Genomic DNA, 15,914 nt, shown 5'->3' with positions numbered 1-15,914 from the left:
AACTGGCTGGAAGACGCAACCCTCCAGCTGCACTGTGCTCCTTTGGGAGGGAGGGCAGGTGTGATGGACAGCAGAGCCAGAATAGAGTCTGGTGATGCAGTTCCTCTGAAACTCCACCAGAGTGCTGGAGTCAGCACTTTGGGGGGGAAGAATAAAAGGAGCAGTTTCTGAGGGAGAGAGTTAGGTAGGGCTGGATTTGAAAAGAGGGATAGGATTTGATTTGAGATGTTAGACAGGTTTCAGGTTGGGAGATAGGGAGTGAGAACTGCTTCTGAGTTAAGTTAAACATACACACTGATTAGACTATCCATAGCTAGAGAAAGGAGCCTCATAGCTTAGGCATTAAGACTGTGTTGAGGGTCTGGGAAAGGTAAACAGACAGGAGTGTTCTGGGAGGTAGATCCTGTGGGAATTCAGGCTACCTGGGTCTCGGTATAGCCAGGAGAGGAGAGTTTTTCTAGGTACAGAAGATTCCCAACCCAGCAACAAGGAGTGAGGTGACCCCCCTGTGTCTGTTATACCATCTAGAAGAGTTCAGGGGTGGGATGGTTAAGAGTGGGCAACTGAGGAGATGTGCCCCTCGCCCATGAACCAAAGTATTAAGCTGTGAAGGAAACTGTATGGTGTTGAAAGTATTTAACTGTAATATCTAAGTAATAGAAACTGAGTTGAGCATTTTCCTATCTGTTCTAGAAACCTGAACATCTACCACCTGAAGTGTAACAACTGATTTTTAGTAACTGAAGTTTAAGAAGAGCTTTGCCTATAGTGGCATGTTTAAGCCTGAGACATCTTAGAGTTAGTTGAAGTAAACAAGTTAACTTCTACCTGAAAGAATGCATTTCCTGACCCATTTTGTTTCATAAACTTATTTAGTTTAATAAAACTTTTCTTGTTTGTTTAATCAACTCCTGCCTGAGACTCTAATCCAGGCTCCCTCAAACTTGGCCCTCCAGATGTTTTGAGATGACAGTTCCCATCATCCCTGACCACTGGTCCTGCTAGCTAGGGATCATGGGAGTTGTAGGCCAAAAACATCTGGAGGGCCAAGTTTGCCCATGCCTGCTCTAATCACTAAGTTTCCCCTCACACAAGCCCCCCAACAATAGCCTGTGGTAAATGGTAGAAATTCGTGTAATTGGTGCACAGTGAGGTGGGTGCTCTATATTTAATAGGGGGCAGATAGTGGGAGTGGATCCACCACATTATGAATTGGTGGTATTAAGTGGTTGCTCCGCTACAGCAGGATATAAATATAAAAACAACAAATAAACACTGCCACCATCCTCTGACAGAGGATGAGTCCTCTGTTGTGCCTCACAGAATTCAAAGGCTACAACATAACATGAGATACCTTTAACTAGCCACCCAGTTTCTTTAGAGAAGCAGAGCCTCCCACACTTCAGATCAGCCTGCGCAGGCTTCAGTTGGCTCCATTATCATCTCATGTACCTTCCTTCGCAGGGTTTCTTGGAGCTGTCTAAGGTCCTGTTCCTCTTTGCTCCCTGCTTGATGACATTGCTGGTTTCACCTTGAGCCGCTAGCTCTCATGGAACTGGACTCTTCCGTGTAGATCCACAGTATTCACTTTATTATCACTCTATTTAAAATAATTTTGCATTGTTGAGATCCAGGGAAAATTTATTTATCCTGCTGCCCCCCACCATCAAAATAGTGATGCACAATGGCAAAGCTATTTATAGCAACACATCATGGTTTTGTATAGTTTTTGCTAATATATATATGTATACTTTATGTGTGTATAATTTTTTTTATAGAAAGATTGCAATCAGCATGGCTGTTCCTTTGTCACAAATACATCTTTCTTTCACATCCAGTAATCTGCATCCCTTTGGGACAGGATATCGCTCTCTGGTTCTCACCTGTACCAGGTGCTGTTTTTAGGGATGGAGTCTCTGCCACAAGCTCACCTTAAGGACTTTGGTGGCAGCAGTGTGAGCGGCACAAAGATCACCAGAGCAGAGAGGATAACATGAGAACATCTCGTTCCTCTGCTGCCAGAGGTTGCTGGCCACCTCAGCTCTTTCAGAAGGTACCTATCGAGTGAGAGGACCAGTAGAGCAAAAAGGCAGCTTCTGAAACATCATTTAGCCATGTGTGTATGTGCAGAAGTAATACTATTATTTTAAAAAATAATTTATATGCCACCTTTCATTTCAAGAAGAAGCCTCTCGGTTGAGAGCTGGAAGGAACTGTTTTCAGGGTGATAGTTCTGGATTTCTAGTAGCTGGAATTTAGGTAATGTTTCTGGCTATGAAGCACTTACTATGAGGAAATTATGAACCTGGGTGAGTTGCAGGCTGGGTGTGTGGAAAGAAAGGGGGAATAGCATCACAACATTGTTGTTCCTATTATTTCTTTGAGTGCTGCATGTGTGTTTTACTCTGTGTGGGGCTGGGAGGTGGTGGATTTAGTATCTGCATAATGGCAATACTTTGATATTGAACAGATAATTCAACAGTTGGTCTGTGGTTACTTAGAAAAGGACACTGTGATTACTAAGACCCAGCATGGGTTTCTCAAAAATAAGTCATACCAGACCAATCTGATTTCTTTTTTTGATGGAGATACAAGTTCAGTGGATTAGGGGAATGCAGTAGACATAGTGTATCTTGATTTTCACCAAGCCCCCCATGATATTCTCACGAGGAAGCTCGTAAAATGTGGGTTGAACGAGGGAACTGTTGGATGGATTTGTAGCTGGTTGACTGACTGAACTCAAAGAGTACTCATTAATGATTCCTCAACATCCTGGGGAAAAGTGACAAGTGGGGTGCCGCAGGGTTCTGTCTTGGGCCCCTTGTTGTTCAGTGTCTTCATAAATGACTTGGATGAAGGAATTGAGGGGATGCTCATGAAATGTGCAGATGATAACAAACTGGGAGGGGTAGCTAATGCCACAGAAGACAGAATCAGAATTCAAAATGACCTTAATAAATTGGAGAACTGAGTCCAAGCTAATAAAATGAATTTCAATATAGACAAATGTCAGGTTCTACACTTAGGCGGGAAGGACCAGATGCATAAATATAAGAAGGGGAAGACCTGCCTTACTAGCAGTACATTATTACTATTATTACTATTATTATTACTATTTGTATACCGCCTTATACCCGCAGGTCTCAGGGTGGTTCACAATATAAAAACACAAAATACATAATCGAAATAAAATCAAGAACCACCCAATAACCCCTCCCCCATGGGAAAAGGATCTAGGGGTGGACTCCAAGCTTAACATGAGTCAACAATCTGATGCAACAGCAAAAAAAAGCCGATGCTATTCTATGCTGCACCAGCAGAAGTATAGTGTCCCAATCAAGCGAAGTAATAGTACCAGTCTATTCTGCCTTGGTCAGACTACATCCTGGTAAAATCTACACACATATAAAAAAAAGTTCTGAAAATGCCTTTTTAAAAAGTGTTTTTAAAACTACATTGAATTTTTCATAAGGCACACCATCACCATTTAGTGTCCCATTGTATATCACACTTAAAACACACTTAAAACGTTTTATTTGAATAGCTGACTCCCTGGAATACTGTGTCCAGTTCTGCACACCATAATTGAAGAAAGATGTTGACAAGCTAGAACATCTACAGAGGAGGGCAACCAAGATGATCAAGGTTCTGGAAACCAAGCCTTATGAGGATCAGCTGAGGGAATTGTTTGGCTTGGAAAAGAGGAGACTGAGAGGAGATATGATAGCCATCTTCAGATATCTCAAGGGCTGTCACGTGGAAGACGGAGAAAGCTTGTTTTCTCCTGGCCTGGAGGATAGGACTTAAACCAGTGGCTTCAAGGTACAATAAAGGAGATTCTGACTAACATCAGGAAAAACTTTCTGACAGTAAAAACTGTTCGACCATGGACCAGACTGCCTTGGGAGGTTGTCGACTCTCCTTCCTTGGAGATTTTTAAGCAGAAGTTGGATGGCCATCTGTCATGGATGCTTTAGCTGATATTCCTGCATTTCAGGGGGTTGGACTAGATGACCCTGGGGTCCATTCCAACTCTATGACTATGATGTTGAGGATGTCTTTCCTTTCATTGGGTTATTTTAGTTGACTGACTGTGTGTATAATTAGACTGATTTTGTATAACTGTAAAAGTCTGTGGGTTTGTTTTAAATTGCTTCAGTTTTTAGGTTGAAGATGGTTTTATAGTTTCAGTTGGTTACGTATTTGAGAGTAAGATTTGTGAACTGCTCTGGGATTTTCTACATTAACACACACCATAAACCCCCACAAGGTATCAGTCTTGAAACACTGTAGAATAAAAAAAGTCTTGATTCCATGTCTAGAGGCTGGCAAAGCGGGGATTTGACCGAGCTCCCAAAGAAAACCAACATCAAAAATATCTTGTCCCTTGTTTTCAACAACTTAACCTTAAGGCCTGGAAAGGTAGTCTAATAAGTGTCTAATAAAAATAGTGGTTGAATATTGTTGAGGCAAATTAATGCTTTTAAAAGTTGTGACTGCATGAGTGGATGTCTATAAAAGCTGGACTATGGTGTCTCCCAACAATTTCATTGCAGAGCTCATGATATTTGATATTTTACTTAAAGACCTAAGGACATGGAATCTATTCAGTACATGAAAATTGAAGCCTTAGTTAAATAAAGCATTTTCTATTTCTCATGTTTGCCCAGAAGAAAGGACTAACCACCTGATATAATTTTGGTACTGTTACACATGTAAATGTCTTAAAATTGAAAGCTCTGTAGCTATAACATGACCACTTATAATTGCAAAAGATAGGACTTATTTCCAGACTTCTTAAAAATGTGAAGAATTAATTCAGTGGAGCATGAAACAACTTCTCAGCAAATGGAAATAAGTTTACAGTGTGTGATTTTCATGCCACTATTCTTTGGTTATCAGATAATGTATTTCTTTTCAGCGATTATTATACAAGCCATAGTTAGGCCTTTTTGACAATATGCGCTTCGGTGTGACTTTCAAATCAATATAGAATATTTTTAGTTTTATATCCATCAGTGTGTTGCTGTTAAAAGGCACATTTATAAGGATAAAACTGACACACATTTAAAATCTTCACAAAGCCCTCACTTTGCCACCACATTGTTATCTTTGGCTTGCATGCTATAGTTTTAAACAAAAAGAATTTGAATATAGTTTTGTCTTTTGAGTTGATGAATTTTCAGAGCAACAAACAACTCCCTACCTTTTAATGAGTCATTCTAGCAACTTGAATTTAAGAGGGAAAGCATTAACTGAGCACAGTGGTTCAAAAGTAAGTTCAGTTCTTCCCCAAACCACCTTATCCTGGCAGGGCTACTTCCAATTACAGAGCCCCATTTAGAGAGAAAACTGCTTAGGACGTGAGGACTGCATCTTCACTGATGAATAGGACACTATTTAGCATGTTTGAGAAAGGATAAATGTATAGTGAAGAGAGGAAGAGCAGAGCAGGATCATAAATATGGATAGGAAGTTAGGGTGCTGTCGCCACTCAGGTCTGTGTGAACACAGTTTGTACTTATGGTAAATAGGATTTTTGATGTCTTCCTTCCTTCCTTCCTTCCTTCCTTCCTTCCTTCCTCTAATTTGTTAAATGAATTTCAATAAACCCAAGTTTCTGTTCTCCTCTTCTTTCTCTCACTTTTTCTTTCTGTTTAACTTATTTACTGCACAAGCTTGCAATCTTGTGTCCATGTTTGTAATATCAGCTGTTTAAAATACATGTTTTAAATTGTCGGAACCTGCCCTGGAACCCTTTGGGTGAAGGGCAGGAAGAAGTAACAACAACAACAACAACAATCAAACAAACAAACAAACAAATTTGCCTGTTTCCTCTTTTGAGGCAACTAAAACATTATTTGCCTTTTTTCTTTTCTCCCAAACCTCTTTGTTCTTGTTTGAATTATTTCACTGTTCTGTTCCATTTGTAGTAACAAATGCCTGTGTTCCTTCCCTTTTCTGCTCTCTACACTGCCTCCCTTTCTCACCCCCCTGTATTTTATTTAACTTCCAGTTTAAATATAATATGTCTTCCTTCCCTTGCATCTGCTTATCTGTTCTTTCTATCTAGGCTCCCTTCATTACTCTCCTGGTGTCTTTTAAAAACAACAATCTGCTATTCCTTTGCTCAGCCTCTTTTTTCCTCTTACCATCAAAACTGATTACCTCCTTGAAAAGTAAACTGCTAAGCTTTTATGCAGATACATTTTTGCTCCTCTTTTGGTAGTATCTGAACATGCTGGTATACTCACATTGTGTGCAAGCATTTGGGGATAACAAACCTTGCTATCGGAAGAATAACATTTGGAAAGTAGGCATAAACATAGTCTATGAATTCCCCTACTTTTGGTTGTGAAAGAATTAAAAATTGGGATACTTGCTGTTCTTAGTTTTTATAAGTGTTCTTTTTTCAGCTTAATGGACAATCAAATTCAATATCTTCTTCTTCTTCTAGAATTAACTCTCAGCTGCTTCAGATGACTGTCTTTCTCTCTGAAATGCACCTATGGTCTTTGAAGAGCACCTTGCATGTTCAAGGTAAAGCAGATGTTACCATTTTGCCAGCTTTAGCAATATTCAGAAATTAACATGTAGTATTTTGTTCATGTTTTTCAGAACATACATAATACAAAAGCCTGCCCTTTGCTCTCCATCCACTGTCACAACTCCTCTCATGTATAAACAAAAACCACTGTACTGATTTCAGAGCAACTTTCAGGATAAAAAAGATAATTTGAAAGAACAATGTCTCTGTATAACGATTTCTATACCTGTCTCTGTAAAATAATTTCCTTATTGTTTCAAAATAGAGAAAATCTCTGTGTTTTACAACATGAGAAGTTGTCACCCATCTAGTAACTGGTGAAAGAGCCTTGCAAATGTGGCGATCCTATGGATTCTTCTGGATGTCTCAGCAGTTTCCAGTATCATCAAACTATGCTATCCTTCTAGGTTACCTTAAATGAAACAGCTGATGTGAAATCATTTGGGGGTTTTGGACTACAGTGCCACCATTGTAAGGGTGACAAGCAGTTTGTATGTGTCCTTTCCATCTTAAAATCTCAAGAAGGCTAAGGAACCTCCTAAACTGGAGGTTGTTTTGAGGTAGATGAGAGTGAAGCTGAAGTTAAATACACATATACAACAGAGGTACTGTGGGCAGGAAAACCTGCTGAATTGGATGGAAGGGTGCTACTGATCTTGGATGGAGGACTCCCCCAAAGGACCAAGTTTGCCTTTTGGGGCTTTCCTTAAATTCAGAAGGTGCAGGTAGTGTTGGTATCCAGGACTACCTTTACCATCTTAGGTTGCCTCTGGCATACCAATCTGTATGCCATCAAAGTCCACATAAAACTGAATTTTATAAAAGTTTTGTGTGAACCCCCCCACCTCACCCCGCCCCACTCACTGCTTGCTGACCGAACAGCTGAGCAGTGGGGGAGAATAGGGTTTTTTTTATAGTTCTGCTTATCAGCCGTGTCTCTTCTTCCCCACTGCTAAGTGCAGTCTCTTTCTGCCTGTGGTCCCAGTCCCTTTCTCAGCTCTCAGGACAAAATATAGCAAGCTTCTGGTGGAGAATCAGAGTGGTCTCTTCATTCATTGGCAGTTCAGCTGTATTTCTTAGTGTGCAACACAGAAATGCCAGGGGAGAAAGGAAGCAATCCATTATTCCAGCAACACCCCACTTGGGAGGTGAAGCTATGTGGCGGAAATAGAGTGGCCATGGACTGAACCCCATTGGATTGCGTCCAGGTCAAGAATTAGAAGTTCCTTTCACCTGCCCCAGTTTGGAGCTAGTTCATCTGGGCAATTCACCAGTATGAATTGCCCAAGCTTTAAGTGCATCTTTGTGGGCCCTATTTGTAGGCTTGCTTGTAAGATCAACTAGCCTAGTGGGCTCTGTCTGTCTATTTATGTAAAGCATTCTGTACTGCTCTCCACCTGGAAGGTCTCCTATAGTGGCTTACATAAAATCAATAAGAACAAGGACAGCCATTGCCCAAAGACTGCCAATCTAAAAGAGAAAAAGAAAAAAGCTATTGGTAAGTAAAAAACAAATTCAGCCACTGATTCTTAAAGTTAAAAAAATTGCGTGTGACAAGCAGCTGGGCTAGAAGCAGCTCAAGGAGAAGAGGCACCAGATGTAGCTGGCTTCTCAGCAGAGCTGATGGAACGGCCCAGCTGCCTTCCTCTCTTCCTCTCTGCTGCAGCCTGATGCCAGGTGACAGTTGAGTGATGGAAGGGCCAATAGAGCTGGTCCTCAAGGAGTGTCAATGGAACGGTCCTGCTTCCTGTACCTTCTTGTGCATCAAAGAGAGGGCCTTTTCAGTTATTCCCCCACTCCCTGGGTTTTAGAACTCCCTTCTAATCGTAGAACCATATGTAAATCAATAGGAAGGCTTTCAGATGGAGTCTCAAAACCCATCTATTTTGGACAGTTTCCCATTAAGGTCTTTAAGTGGTGCTGGCCCGAAATCATTTTGAAGTATTTTCAGTGGGTGTTTCTGGAAGTATTTGTACGACTGCATGCATGGGTTCTCAGTTCTGTTTATAAGATAGTGCCCACCCTCCCAAAAAACATGTCTAATTTCAAGTGCCAGAATTATAATTCAGTTTTTTATTTCCTTATTTATGTAGACCAAGACATTGGAATCTATCATTACTATGACAAAAAGGAAGCAGGTAAGGTGTAAACCTCATGAAAAAATTATATACACTCCTCACTTGATTTTTTTCCCCAAGCTCTCAAAACTGAAACACAAACACACAAATATATATTTAACTTTTCTGAATTTTGAAAGTACTGTATAGGAATTTTTTATGAATTATGTTGTGGAACCTGAAATTCTCTGCAGTTAAATTAGTTAAACCATTGGTTCAAATTATTTTAAAGCAATTATTTTAAAGCAATGAATCAGCAAAGACAACATATATGTCAAAAGTCATAACCTCATTTTATAAAATTAGGTTTTATATATAATGCAATATTTGATGCTGGGCATGCTAGTTAGTTTTTATTTATTGGAGTTCCAGCAGAGGGCATTGTAAATTCATAGGAGTGCATTGGCCTTGGCCTCCTGGATCCTCCTCACCTGATATTTTGAAATAGACATTTCAGAGTGAATGATCAATTTTCTTTATCTGATTAATCCTTTTAATCCCAGAAGATTCATGATGGGCCAAAAGGTGCAGTTACTTCATGTTTGAGTCCAGGTTAAAGTGGTGGCTTGTATGGGCATCACATGCTACTTCTAGAGTTCTGGTGGCAGCCTGACTCAGCTTCTCGTTTGGATTCAGTTGTAGTTCACTTCACTATCTGATTACATTCAATCCTTTATAATATTGACCCACCTGCTGGGATTGCTCAAGTCTATTTCACTTCAGACTTAAGACATCTGTCCAGGAAATGAGAACTTTAGAACTCCCCCACCTTTCAGATCTCTGTACTTTTCCTAAATGTGTAATAATTAGCATTTTGCTGACAATAAATGATAAGGTAGTTGGAACTTTGTTCTTTTTCTCCTTCTTTTAGAACCACAAGTGAACTTTGGCTGCTTATATGAGAAACAACAGTTAGCAGAATGTAAGACCTATTTTCAGTTTCCTTATTACTGTAAAAAAAAGAGTTAAAATATTATGTTTTAATTTATTTGAATTTATAACCTGCCCAGTACAAAACTGAAAACAGTTTAAAAAGTTAAAATTATACAAAATACAATCACAAAAAATGTGTGAGTACAAAATACACAACTGTGAAACTCTCATAGTTTAGACTGTGTTAATTACTTTTCAGTTTATATGCTTTGATGTCTAAACGTAGCCCATGGCAGCAGCCCTTTTTGCTGTTTTTACCAATATGTGTCTGGGAAACTCACTTTGTCATAAACAAAATCCTGAAATAAAGGTGGAACACACACAAATTATTCTTGTTGTTAATTATATACAGTGTTGATCTATTCTACTCTTCATCTCCTTCTAGTAAAAGTGGATGCAAGAGGGCAGAATGAGGAGACAGGAGAAACTGGACTTGTCGTTTGTCTCACTCCAGACAAACCACAAGCTGTAGCCAATGCTTGCTCCTGACCTGATGCTCATAGTTTAGAGAACCTGGATCCACACGTAACCCTAAGGCAAACCATGGCTTAACTCTTGGTAGCACTGCAGCAGCAGAACCAGTGGAGGAGAGAAGTGGCTGCAGTTTTGCTCCATGTACTGCTATGCTTTCTCAGATCTTTAAATGAAAGGCGGTATATAAATCAACTAACTAATTAACTAACTAACATTTAGCCTTGGTTTTACTTCACATTATAGTACAATACTGCTTTCAGCAGTATTCCTTCACCATTCCTTCTGTGTGCCCCCCAAAATTGGCCCTAGGGAGTTGGAATAACCCCTGGAACAGCAAGCAGAGAGTGGAGGAGAGGGTGAATTGTTTCATCTAACAAGCCAAAATGCTTGTCCTGATGAAATTACCACCTTAGTATGATGCTAAATTCCTTACGTTAAGTGGTCCACCAAGACCCTCAGCGGTTTTCAAGTGGTCCATGGGGGGGGGGGGAGTTTGGTAGCCATTGCTACAGAGCAGGGGTGATAAGCATTTTTTTGGCCGAAGGAAAGTATTGTCTCATGGCCAGCCACTAGTGGGTGTGGCCAAATCAAAAGTGGGTGTGGTCATCTATTACTCCGGCACACAGACATGCAGAGCACTTATGCAGGCACACACCAGCAGTGCAAAGTACTATACCCTTAACACAGTCAGAAGTGCATACAGTCACACACAGCTGAACACTATCAGCAGACTTAATACACATACTCTAGGCACTCAACATAACACACAATGCATACACGGTCGTCCCTTCTCTTTCTCTGTCCTTGCTTCTTTCTGGCAATCTTTTCCTGGGTCATCAGCTTACTTTCTGACGGTGAGTGGTCTGGAATCTTCATTCAAACACCTCCACAGCACTCCCCCCAAAGACAGAAGTGGTGGATTCTGCTGGTCTTACTGATTTTCTGTGGACTTTAGCGGTTGTGCTGCGGTTCCCCACTAGGGATGAAACTGTGTGGTTTGCTTGTAGAGGTCTCTGCTGCCAATTCCACCAACACTACTGCATTCAGTAGATTGCTGGAGGGCCAAGAAAATATACTTGTTTGCACAGTGGCTCACTGTGGCGTTCGTATGGAGCCCCCGGTCGTCTCACGGACTATTGACCCATACACCACTAAACCACTTCCACCAAACAGGTCCTCCCTGGTAAAATCACTTCAGTCTCAGTCAGCTTTTCAATTAATAAAGAATAGTGTATTTTATTTCAGACACAAACAAAACTATTACAGCATTCCAAACGTTGTTGCTCTTTACTTTCTTAGTCTTATGTTCCTCTCTCTATCTCTTCTACCTCCTCACACTCAAGGACCCACGGCCCTAACTGTCTCTCTATTACCAACTGCCTTTCCCAACCAGCCAACCCACGAAATCCAACCAACTACCCACCCACATCTCCCAACGAACTCCTCTCAGAACTCCTCCCAGAACTAGTTTTATAGACCCACTGACTCCACCCCCCTGGGTCCTGTCTGTGCAACCTATTTAACTATTTCCCCTCCAGCACTCTCTCATATATGTTAACATCACACTTACTACCCCTATTATAGAGTTTGCAGCCAGTAATAACCATGCCCCCCTGGTTCCATTGTAGGCAGTATTGTAGCCAATCAGATTAATCCAAGGTGTGCTTATTGCTAACTGAACACTTTTCAATACATTGTCTGTATGTTCCTTTTAAAATCTTAGCCATGCAGCTCGCCCATCTTGGCTCAAAGGCTTCTATCATTAACATGTAATAATAATAATTATTATTTATTATTTATACCCCGCCCATCTGGCTGAGTTTCCCCAGCCACTCTGGGCGACTCCCAATCAAGTGTTAAAAACAATACAGCATTAAATATTAAAAACTTCCCTAAACAGGGATTTTAAAGATAGGATAGCTGCTTATTTCCTTCACGTCTGAAGGGAGGGTGTTCCACAGGGTGGGAAGGCCCTATGTCTGGTTCCCTGTAACCTAACTTCTCACAATGAGGGAACTGCCAGAAGGCCCTCGGTGCTGGATCTCAGTGTCCGGGCTGAACGATGGGGGTGGAGACGCTCCTTCAGGCATACAGACCGAGGCCATTTAGGGCTTTAAAGGTCAGCACCAATGCTTTGAATTGTGCTTGGAAACGTACTGGGAGCCAATGCAGATCTCTCAGGACTGGTGTTATGTGGTCCCGGCGGCCACTCCCAGTCACCAGTCTAGCTTCTGAATTCTGGATTAATTTCAGTTTCCGGGTCATCTTCAAAGGTAGCCCCACACAGAGCGCATTGCAGTAGTCCAAGCGGGAGATAACTAGAGCATGCACCACTCTGGCAAGACAGTCTGCGGGCAGGTAGGGTCTTAGCCTGCGTACCAGGTGGAGCGACCAAGGCAGTTTCAGTCCCATGGTGAGGTCTGAATCCCAATTGGAAGGGATCCAAATGGTTCACATCCTCCAGGCATGCTTGGAGTTGTTCAGCAACCACCCGCTCAGTCACCTTGCCCAAGAATGGTAGATTTGAGACTGGGCGATAGTTGACCATGTTGGCCGGGTCTAAAGATGTTTTTTTTAAGAAGCAGTTTAATGACCACCTCTTTCAGCGGGTCTGAGAAGGCTCCGTCACAGAGGGAAGCATTCACCACCCCGCAGAGCCCATCGCCTAGCCCTTCCCAGCTCACTTTTATCAGCCAGGATGGGCAAGGATCAAGGAGACAGGTGGTCAATTTCACTCGTCCAAGTAGCCTGTCCACATCCTCGGAGGTAACAGATTGGAATTCATCCCATGTAACAAGACTAGACAGGACTCTAGCAATCTCCCGCCCTGGCCTTGCTCCCACGGTGGAGTCTACCTCCTTCTGAATCTGAGCGACTTTATCTGAAAAAAACTTTGCAAAAGCATTGCAGGAGATCTTGGGGTCCCTACCAGGCCCCGGCGGTACAGGTGGTTCTGATAGATTGCGAACCACCTGAAAGAGTCTCCTGCTGCTGTTTTCTGCAGATGCAATAGAGGCAGTGAAGAAGGCCCTCTTCGCCGTCGCCATTGCCATTTGGTAGGTTCAACGTTGAGCTCTAGCCCGTGTCCGGTCTGATTCAGAATGCGTCTGAATCAGAAAACATGGGTCTCTCTCCAAATGCCTCTGACACGTGCATTTTCCTTTATGGCTCTTTGGCCTCTTTGACTATCATGTTCCACTACTTTCATTGCCTAAGTCCTGTTCCATCCCCATTTGGACAGTCTCTGCACATGAAAAAGGTGAAAAGTATTACCCGGTCTTATTCAACATCTTTATCAATGACTTGGATGATGGGCTCAAGGGCATCCTGATCAAATTTGCAGATGACACCAAACTGGGAGGGGTGGCTAACACCCCAGAGGACAGGATCACACTTCAAAACGACCTTGACAGATTAGAGAACTGGGCCAAAACAAACAAGATGAATTTTAACAGGGAGAAATGTAAAGTATTGCACTTGGGCAAAAAAAATGAGAGGCACAAATACAAGATGGGTGACACCTGGCTTGAGAGCAGTACATGTGAAAAGGATCTAGGAGTCTTGGTTGACCACAAACTTGACATGAGCCAACAGTGTGACGCGGCAGCTAAAAAAGCCAATGCAATTCTGGGCTGCATCAATAGGAGTATAGCATCTAGATCAAGGGAAGTAATAGTGCCACTGTATTCTGCTCTGGTCAGACCTCACCGGGAGTACTGTGTCCAGTTCTGGGCACCACAGTTCAAGAAGGACACTGACAAACTGGAACGTGTCCAGAGGAGGGCAACCAAAATGGTCAAAGGCCTGGGAACGATGCCTTATGAGGAACGGCTAAGGGAGCTGGGCATGTTTAGCCTGGAGAAGAGGAGGTTAAGTGGTGATATGATAGCCATGTTCAAATATATAAAAGGATGTCACATAGAGGAGGGAGAAAGGTTGTTTTCTGCTGCTCCAGAGAAGCGGACACGGAGCAATGGATCCAAACTACAAGAAAGAAGATTCCACCTAAACATTAGGAAGAACTTCCTGACAGTAAGAGCTGTTTGACAGTGGAATTTGCTGCCAAGGAGTGTGGTGGAGTCTCCTTCTTTGGAGGTCTTTAAGCAGAGGCTTGACAACCATATGTCAGGAGTGCTCTGATGGTGTTTCCTGCTTGGCAGGGGGTTGGACTCGATGGCCCTTGTGGTCTCTTCCAACTCTATGATTCTATGACTGCCATCCCTTAAGGCTGATTAATCTTGAACCAGATGTTCCTGAGCTGCTGCAGCTTTCTCTGCACCCTTTTCACGTTAAGGCCAATGCAAGTCCCCCTTGTCCCAAAACATTCCCCCATGCCAAACAAATGCAAACCCTCCTCACAACATCACTGCCTTGCTCTTGCATTGAGACCCCACCGCTAGCTGGCCCTGCATGTAGAACAGCTTTCTTAGAAATTCTATCTATGTTCAAGATACTGGCTTTCAACCTCTTACCTTACAATACAAATTTGGCTTCCAGTTCTGCAGGACTATATTTTACTATGTCATTGGTGCCAAAGGGCGCTGAAACCAATGACTCCTCCCCAATTTCTGGTTGTTTATGGCCACCAGCTGAGTTGCTAAATACAAGACATTTAAGTTAAATGAAGTCTGGACTATTGTATTTTGGGGGCTGACTTCAGCTGATCTGAATGTTGGAATTAAATACAATTTTGGTGGTCTCTTACTCCCTCCAGATTAAGTTGCATAATTTTACTGAAAGCATTTGTCAGAAGTGCCAATCTAAGCATGCTGGTTTCATTATACAGGAGGAGATAACAGTTTGATCGATGATACGACAGGGCATTTGGTACCATATGATCTTAAAATATTTTGGTTGCGCTATTTTGAAAGGAGTTATTGATAATATCACTTAACTTGATATAGAAACTGCTTGTAGCTATTTAAATGTGTGTTCCCTTTGGGAAAAGACAGAAGCTCTACCAGAGTGATTCAGATTGATTTAATAAAATTTTGTCTATGGAACCTGTGTCAGAATTATAAACACATTTATTGTAAGGTAGAAAATATTCAGTATTTAATAATAAAATATGAAGTAAAATCCAGCATTTTACATATTTGGATATGTAGATAATATCTTATACATACTTTTTATTTGCTAGCTCGAGATTATCCTTGGATACTTAAGAACAAACGTCCGGAAAAGCTGCGAGACACACTTAAGGAGCTAGAGGTACCTTTCAGAAAGTTTCAAGCATAATAACAATTAATCCAGTTTTTCAGATCTCTTTCAACAGCTTTAATTTTCATAAAAGATCATCCCTTCTGGAGATAAGTGCTCTTTTGTCTGGTGGGTTATCCAAAACAGTTGCATCTTTGTTTAGCATGTCAGGCAATCTCTCCTCCTTGAAAACCAGAAGCACTTTATCTACAAGTGAAATGCGTACAGCCATCTATACACTGTCTATTTTTGGTTGTCCTCCAGGAACTGATGCAAAACAGTCGGTGTGTACTGAGCAAATGGAAGAGCAAATACGTCTGTCAGGTAAAATATTTTGACATGCTCTTGCAATGTTCTGTCAACAGAATTGAACAATTGTTAAGTGATTATGTAGAGGTACAAAGTTAACTGGTTCTGTTTGCTTAAAAAAACAGTTTAAGACCCAGCTAAAATTCTTCTTGGTGAAAATGGCTGTATTCAAATAGGGATGCAGTCAGGTAATATGTATGATGTGCTGTGTTCTCATTTAAAATTAATTGTTCAATATATTAAGCAACTTTGAACTGGACCCATGCTGAGTCAGGAGTGTAGTTAAAGAGAAATTCATTAAATTTTGTGCATGACACATTTGTCTGTAAAAGTAC

The 15,914-nt window shown here is 41.5% G+C and overlaps 1 protein-coding gene across 7 annotated transcripts in view; it reads left to right on the top strand.

Annotated features, from left to right (window-relative positions):
- The window catches only part of WDPCP (WD repeat containing planar cell polarity effector), a 171,202-nt gene that overhangs the window by 40,389 nt on the left and 114,899 nt on the right, over positions 1-15,914 (top strand). For all 7 annotated transcript variants that reach the window (XM_083435335.1, XM_083435332.1, XM_083435333.1 and 4 more), the window contains exons 2-6: positions 6,458-6,540; positions 8,641-8,685; positions 9,536-9,586; positions 15,212-15,282; positions 15,535-15,594. In XM_083435335.1, the coding sequence (XP_083291461.1) occupies positions 6,480-6,540; positions 8,641-8,685; positions 9,536-9,586; positions 15,212-15,282; positions 15,535-15,594 (288 nt within the window). In that variant the 5' untranslated portion in view covers positions 6,458-6,479. The remainder of the gene's footprint in view (positions 1-6,457; positions 6,541-8,640; positions 8,686-9,535; positions 9,587-15,211; positions 15,283-15,534; positions 15,595-15,914) is intronic.

Source organism: Podarcis tiliguerta, assembly GCF_965153285.1.
Source record: "Podarcis tiliguerta genome assembly, chromosome: 3".
NCBI lineage: Eukaryota > Metazoa > Chordata > Lepidosauria > Squamata > Lacertidae > Podarcis > Podarcis tiliguerta.
The sequence above is the reverse complement of the archived record's forward strand: the minus strand, read 5'-3'. Positions and strand labels throughout refer to the sequence as shown.